This window comes from Dendrobium catenatum, unplaced genomic scaffold (assembly GCF_001605985.2).
Source record: "Dendrobium catenatum unplaced genomic scaffold, ASM160598v2 fragScaff_scaffold_463, whole genome shotgun sequence".
NCBI lineage: Eukaryota > Viridiplantae > Streptophyta > Magnoliopsida > Asparagales > Orchidaceae > Dendrobium > Dendrobium catenatum.
Window position 1 is genome coordinate 16,465 of NW_021318925.1, and position 8,198 is coordinate 24,662.

General features: G+C 38.0%; 1 protein-coding gene across 1 annotated transcript; it reads left to right on the forward strand.

The window, feature by feature from the left end:
- Positions 1-248: 248 nt before the first annotated feature.
- Positions 249-1,303, forward strand: LOC110102493 (2-oxoglutarate-dependent dioxygenase tropC). Its single transcript, XM_020830841.2, has 2 exons — positions 249-464; positions 1,061-1,303. Exons 1-2 carry the CDS (start codon positions 351-353, stop codon positions 1,286-1,288), a joined length of 342 nt encoding a protein of 113 aa, XP_020686500.1. The 5' UTR covers positions 249-350; the 3' UTR covers positions 1,289-1,303.
- The last annotated feature ends 6,895 nt before the right edge of the window (positions 1,304-8,198 follow it).

Below are 8,198 nucleotides of genomic sequence, written 5' to 3' on the forward strand. Positions count from 1 at the left end.
GGAGCTTTTTGTTCCCATCCTAACTGTGAAATTTAATTGCAACTATTTTTTAAGTTTTAAAAACTATATATTACTAATATATATATGCAGTATAATAAATGTTGCTTATAAATCTGCTATAAATGTCGGAAAAAAATAAAAATTCCACGTCAAACCTTATCCGGTAATAAAGGCAAATTAAAAAATTTCGCTTCAAGACTTATCCGGCAATGAAGAGAAAATAAAATATAATTCTCTACGGCAAGCTGGCTGAGAAATTTTTAAATTATAATTTTGCAGAAAGCTAGATAAGAGAGCGAGAGTTGTGATTGAGGAAATTGAATTCTGTACAATACGGCAAGTGGGCTGAGATGGGAGCGCCGGGTTCAGGAGCAGACACGTCCGCCAAATCGAATGTGACGGCCCTAAACTGTATCAGTCTCTCGGATCCTGACATCCAGAAATCCATTTCACTTCTCAGGCAGGTCGGTTTTCCCTCGAATCCCTCTGTAGTTGTCCCGTTTCTGAAATTTTGTCTTTTTAGTTTAGGGTTTTTTTAGTACTATGTAGGGCTTTTGATTTTTATTTTTTTCTTAAGTTGTTTCCGTTATGGTGTTGCTTGCTTTAATGCCTGTATGATGGTAAGCAAATATTTTTGAAGTATCCTTGATTGTATTGTTTTGCTCTCGAAGTGACGGGATTTCAATGTTCATAGTCATACATCCTATCAGGGAAAAAGTTGGTCTTGTGATTTTGAGGTAAGTGGAATATAAATTCTGATTTATTCTCTATTTATTATACTCATCCCAAAACTAATGAGATCCATCATAACTAAATTTTGGTTAAAGATATTAAGGCCCAAAAATTTTTATAACTCCTTACAAAGAAGTTATTATAAGTACTTGTTTTATAATTCTTTGTGAAAGCAAAATAAGGGTTGGAGAAAGAAATATGTTGACTTTTTTTTTTTATTTCTAATGTCAGAAATGATATTATTACAATATTTGTCTCTTTTATATATGATTTTGTTGTATTCTGGTGATTATTAACAATACCACTATATTTTCTTTTTCTGTTTCAGGCGTGCCTAGATTCTGGATTTTTCTATGTAATTGATCATGGCATTAGCCAGGAATTCATGGATGAGGTTTTCTTCCGGAGTAGAAAATTTTTTGAGCTACCTTTACATAAAAAAATGGAGCTATTTCGTAATGAAAAGCTTCGAGGTTATACTCCCACAGCAGATCAGACTCTGGATCCCAAAAATCAAGTGCAGGGTTCGTTTCCAAATCTTATGGCTTCTGCATAGTCACCTTTACATCTCCCTTTATTTTTTCTTAATGTTGAAGGCATTTTCCTGAAATCATACTTATTAAATGATAAATTTACTATCTTAATGAAAATTTGTTGCTCAGTCGTGTCTGGTGGAATGGTCATTTACAACTAGAGGAAGGCTATCAACACTTAACGCAAGTCAACGCATTATTAACACTATCTCTATGATTTATATCAAGATGTGATGATGGCACACTATCTACTAGTGCATCGAGCTTCACTTATTATGGCATAACAATTAGGAAAATTCATTAATGTTGCGTGAGTGTGAAGCATTGCTCCGTGTTTTCTTTCTGTCTTGAATACCAGACCTTCGAAATATAATTATAATTATATGCTTGCTAGGAATGCTATCCAATGCTTCTTTGGAGTTTGAGGTTGTTGCTTTTTTGTAAGAGAACTCTATATTATCTTCTTCTAGTAAGTACAATAAAAAGTTATAGATATGCATGCTTCTTTATAAATGTGGTATATTTTCCTCAAACTACTAGAGAAAGATTCTATCTTCTAATTGAAGTTAGACCTATCAATGAAGATTGACAACTGCCTGTTCAACCCTAAAAAAACAAAGAAAAATATAGGATCATTGTCATGACTCACATGTCTTCACGTTATAATAGACAACTCAAACATAAACCAAATAATGACGAAAAAATGTTTTTTGCTCAGTTGTTGACCTCCGCTCCGAGACCGAAATTCCTGCCAAAATTCTGCTCAAATCCTGCGATAATCACTATGCATTCAATGCCGTTCACGTCGCCTCCCTCAAATCCCATTGTCTGTTGCCACTCTCTTTGTTAAAATGAGAAAGCAATGAAGCTTTTCATTTTTTTGGTTCCCGCACATAGGCCACTCGAATCACCTCTGCCTCTTATGATCCTTGCTCTTGATGCAAGAGTCCTCCGAGCCGCAAGTCTCCTTCCTCCCCAAGCTTCCATCCGTCAAATAGCCGACCTCACCTCCAGCTTTAAATCCGACCGTTCTTCATCACTTGATCAAGCCGCAAACCATTCGAAACCCTCTCATGTCTTCTTTCAATCGCTTACACACAGACACCCTCCTCTATTCGGCGTGCTCGACGAAACCCATACCTGACCGAACCGGCACCCCATGTAAGCTCTAATTCGACTACGTAACACCATCTGATTCCCTGCACATGATTCTTCCTCAAGCTGAAGTCGAACACATCCACCTCATGCTTTGACTATTCACAAAGAACTGCCTTAATCCCGATCCCTTACAGCTCTATCGTCTATGAATACCCAGCCTCTTCACTGTGTCGAGCAGCTCTCGACGCCTATTGCCCAACCAGCCAGACGTCCAGCTCCTAGTCCCTTCCAACTTGCCGAGCCCCGAGCTGTACAAGCCTTCTTCTTCCTCACCTACGCTTGTTTCCCGCTCTAGATCGACACAGGATTGAGCCCACCCCCTATAGCCGCAAATCCAACTTTCCCTGATCCAACCAAACAAGTCCTTTACTATGCCGCCGACTTCCTCTTCTCTATCCAAAATCCAAACAAGCATCTTCTCAGCCGGCATCCCTTCCTCACAGCTATTCGATCTTTTCTCTCTTTCCCTTTGTTTGCACCATCCAACTTCAACAGTCAGCCACAAACTGACCCGCCTCTACCAAATTCCACACGCGTCAGCATCAGAAACTAATCTTTCATATTAATTTTTATTGTTAATTAATAGTTATATTATTATTATTATTATTAATACTATCTTAAAAAAGTACAGCAACGAGGAGAAAATAAAAAAAAGAGAGAAAAAGAAGGAAAGGTAAAAAAAATGAAGAGGAAGAAGTAAAAAAAAAGAGGAGATTTTTTTTTTATTTTTCCCCGAAATAGTCATCACCACCGTCGACCCCCCTTTGTTGAGGTATAATGATTTCTGAACACAAAAAACTCCAAAACCCCATTTTTGGCTTTTGCGGCATGCCGGGGAACACTTATACACGCTCTCGTAGCGTGGTGGGAGGGAACCAGGTGCGACGCTTGCAGTGTGGTGGGTAGGCCCTTTACATACTCTCATAGCATGACGGGGATAACTTTAAGCACCCGTGTATGTGCTTCAGTGCATGCGGGAAAAAAAAATTATTTTGAAACAGGTACTCCGAAGACCCATACACATTGTTCTTAGTGTGATGGTGGTTGAAGAATCATAGGTGCGGTGTCGTCCGACAACTACCATACACGCTCTTCGTAGCGTGGTGGGAAGGCCCTAACTCTCAAATTTCCCTTAAAACGGGAGATTTCTCGGGAGTTGAAATTTTCGATGAATAGATAACCTAATTTGAACAAACCATAGGGAGCTTGTAAGAACAACTAGGGACTTAAACAAAACTGCAGGGAACAAAGCTGTAGGGAACCAGACATAATATTTAAAATAAAATTACAAATTACAAAATAACAAAAATTGAACATCAATGAACAAACAAAGAACCTGTGGTGAACAAAACGCTCGGTGGACATTAATGACGAATAAATGATTTGATTACCTGACAAAATTCAACTAAATTGCAAATCCACATTCGTAGTTAGCATGAGTAGATGTGCATGATGCAGCAAACAATGAGTATAAACATCCATTAATGGCTCACCCTCAGATGGCAATCAAAGACTGGTCATGCACACAACAGTTCACACAAAGGTACTAACAAGCAATAGGCAATAAAAGTAGTAATGCCTCGCAATCGACATCCTAAGTGAATATATTCAGCCTTGCGAGCAATGAGATCGAAGGGGACATAATTTGATTGCAAACATATATACAAAGTCCCTAAATAATATTGCAAGTTGCTTGCAGATGATGACAATTGATGTCTAATGTTCACATAAGTCATGAAAGAAAATACAATAGTCCCTACAATCAACAACAATAGATATATTGCAATGATGATCAGTTCCCTATATACATAGATATGCATACAACATTCCATTTGCAAACAAGATGACCTGTTTGCAATACATACGAGCCCCTTCGAGCCACTGTAAAAGACTCTTTATTCATACAATAGTCCATCTACAGGTGATAGCTAGCAACGTGCAACCAACATAGTAGAGTCCCTTACAAATGTGCACAGTGCAGCATGCAATGAGTGCGAATACCTGCTGGCAATAAAAGAAGATTTGCTGCATGCGCAACAGAGACGATCAATATCAGGCAACAATCATATGCATTATATACACAGATCATGAAAATACTGATAATTAGTAATAACAGTGGCTAAGTGGTGGATGTGGTAGTCTCCCTTCATTCAATTTCAATCAGCTTGTAAATGAATATGTTAGTTCACTTATAAGCAACGATAATGGATAAACTTTACATATGACAACCTCCTATGAACATAAAGCTATCATGTAAGAAAATGTAGCAACTTGTTAGTCAATGTATATAGGAAAATCAACAGTGAGTTTAGTTCATCGGCGGTCATCATCAACCTACAACCAAATACATCAATTCCCCCTTTAAGCAGAGGCGGATGACACGCAGCAAATGCAAGCACTTATGAGCTGTCGCAAGAGACCTGGTATTTGCAAGCACAATGCAAAAGAACTACGATGAATGCATCACACTTGCATGTAGCAGTAGTAGATATACTGTATGGATGAGGAGTCCTTTATGAATATGTAAAATGCCATTTACTAGCAAGTACTGAAGGCCACGAAAAAAATGTAAAAGTATTATAGCAAATGCAAGTTCCTACGGGTAATAACAGGAGACTCATCAGTACACGACAATCTACCCGTATAAAATAGCAAATGACTCGCAATTTGATGCCAAACCACCGGATCCGCAACATTCGTACAAACAAATAGAAAGCATTTTTAGATTCCAAATTGAGACTTTACATGTTTGACAGCAATGGCCATTTGCACAGCTGATAATTACAAAAATGCCCATACACACTAAAATGCATAAAGACTCATTTACAATATGCATATATACATGTTGCAATTTATAAAGTTCATCATGCAAAATCCATGAAGATGCATACACCCGTATGGCTCCGATGAGCGTGTAGTAGATACATACATGACGCCTGAGGATGTTGCACCATACTTGTTAACAACGAATGGCGCACCATGGCGCAAAGGACCCTTTGGAGCCATGGCGCATAGCGCATGGTGCGGTTCGCACCATTTTGAACATGACACAAACTATATAAGAATTATAAAATAATAAGCATGAATATGAAATATTATTAAAAATGAAAGACAAGCTATCCAAGAGACAAGAATTCACATTTAAAGTCCTCACCCCTTCCTCCTCTCCTATAGAGTCCAATGTCTCTCAATCAAAGCATGCACTAATGACGAAAACTTATACAAAGCATGCACTCATGAAGAAGCAGACTAACACTAACAACTATTACTAAAGATGATGAATACAACAATATGCCGGGCTGCCGGGGGTCCAAGGGGGCGCTGCCCCATGACTGGGTTCGAACAAAATTTATTTGTAAGAGTAATTTTGAAGTTCTGCTTATTTTTAAAGTTTGTAAGCCGTTTGTATGGAAAGATATCTAGCGGTATCGAGCATGTACCTAGCGGTATCGAGCATGTACCTAGCGCTACTGAGCGTTTTTTTAAAATTTTAAGAGGTGGACGCCTCTAAATCATGGTTTCTAGTGAAATACTTCAAGTACAATCAATAAGAATCATACCTGTTAAGTTGTAAATTCTTGTAAAAAATATTCATAAGTATAATAAAATTTAAAAATAATTTGGCGCGCTATTTTGCATCGTGCGCCATGTGCCATGGCTCACATGTGGCACAAATAGCGCGCGCTATTTTAAACACATGCGCCTTTCCATGAACATGATGCCGTAGGTGCGCCGCGCCGTGTCGTGCGCCATGGTGCGCGCTATTTTGTGCCATTGACAACTGTGTGTTGCATAGGTCAAGGAATGGACTTAAGTTCGAGCCAGATCCTTCTATGTGAATAGATAGTAGTCGTCATGGCTCGAACCATAAAACAAATATACAATGACAAGGTCGACCAAGATATTTATTTTATACATTCATATTAGGCCTCCAAGGCCCTCAACAAGAAAAATTCACTAACAAAAGCAAAGTCGGCAACAAATCCGATCCTCTATCAATAATTAGACAGAGTCGACAAGATTCAACAGATAATTACAACGATACTCCTTAAATACCCGTATGGCCCCGACGAGCATGTTATGGGTACACATGTGACATCTGAGGATGCTGCGCGGGTCAAATGATAAATTTAAGTTCAAGCTCATTCTTTCTATGCAAGTAGATATGAGTCGACATGGATCAAACTATCAAACAAATATACCATCATGACATCGGCCAAGATATTTGTTTTAATACGTTCACATTAGGTCTCCAAGGTCTATAACTAGAAAAATTCACTAAAAAAGCACACAGCTGCTAATGAACCCGATTCTCTGTCAAGAGGTAGTTAGAGTCAACAAGGTTGAATCGATAAAATAAAAATTGCCCATAAATACTTCGATGATGGCCGTATTGACAGAAAATATCAATTGAAGGGGTCCCTAACTATTCAAAATACCTCCCACATTTTCAAATGCCCATAAAAATTCAAAAATAAAAAAACAAAAATATAAAATATTTAAAATGGAAGTAAATCATTAAACACTTAATGTGTAAAAATGTCCATCCAGCCTCCATAATAGTTTGACGAGGTGGAGAAATTTAATTATCACTTTAGCTCACAAATAGTTAATGTTTGATCAAGAATATCACTAAGATTCATTCTCAAATAGTTTTTGGATAGTAAGGACGTAGCATTGGTCCTCTAATCGTTGGTTTGGACAAATGACTCCATAAATAACCCGTGACTTAGCCAGATTGGCTCCATGTCATTAACTATTATGACCGCGACCCTCTGACCTCTAGTGGCTGGTTAAATGACTCCACTATATTACATTTAAGATCATTTCCCGTATGCTCCCCAACGGCTTAAAATTCTTGAGATATGAATCAATAGGATATGATCGATAGGGCACAAAACCCTCTATTAGCTAAGGTGGATTTAAATTTATCCTCTTAGAGAAATATTTATCCAAGGTCTACAAGATACCCTTGGACGAAGCAACCCATGGTTGTCGACAAGGATCTTTCTGTCAGGTTAGGTCAACTACCTCCTATGACTAAGTAGACTAGGGACCATGATGACCCGAGACGATGGAACCATGGATCTTGGTTGGGTCCATCATCACTTTCCCCACCATCCACTTTAAGTTCAAGGTGGTAAATTTTCAATTTTAAATATTAAATTTCCAAATACCCAATTCATGCTGCTACTATACGCCAGATACTCTGTATCTGTTTGATGACTGGCCTTAATCAAAAGTTCTCTCTCGTTATTGGGAGGGGTAATTAACTATCGGGGCTTGCGCCAATAGGAAACCTGAATCCATATCATAAAGTCCTCGCAAAATGGGGGCGAAATATCTAGGTATCTTATTCACAATTCATTCTTCCTTTTGAAAATTTGCCTCGGAACTTAAGCATTAAAACTCTCCACGATGACCCGAATAAGAAAGGAAAAGGTTCTGCGGAGAGGCCGGGACACAAATTTTTGGAGCCTATATCATTTTCTCTTGAACCAAACAATTGGGTAAAAATAATTTTAATTCAATTCCCTTAACATTTTCATTTCTTTTTCCTCTCATTCAATTCTTTAGACCAAACAGATCCTACATCCCTTATTAAGAAAAGGAGTCTACAAACGGAAAATTCCTTTTTATTTCTTTCTACTTAGTGTATAACAAGAAGTTAAGGAAGGTTAAAAAAAAGTTTTCTTTAGCAAACTAGCTAAAGCAAGGAAGGTGCTTGTCTATGCCACTTGCCTAAGGCATTCTCCTTGTCATCATTTAATTAAT

Bases quoted from the DNA above. Each gene is read 5' to 3' on its own strand.
- LOC110102493 (XM_020830841.2), top strand. From the start codon at position 351: ATGGGAGCGCCGGGTTCAGGAGCAGACACGTCCGCCAAATCGAATGTG. The intron at 465-1,060 runs GTCGGTTTTCCC...TTTCTGTTTCAG, and splicing joins CCATTTCACTTCTCAGGCAG to GCGTGCCTAGATTCTGGATT.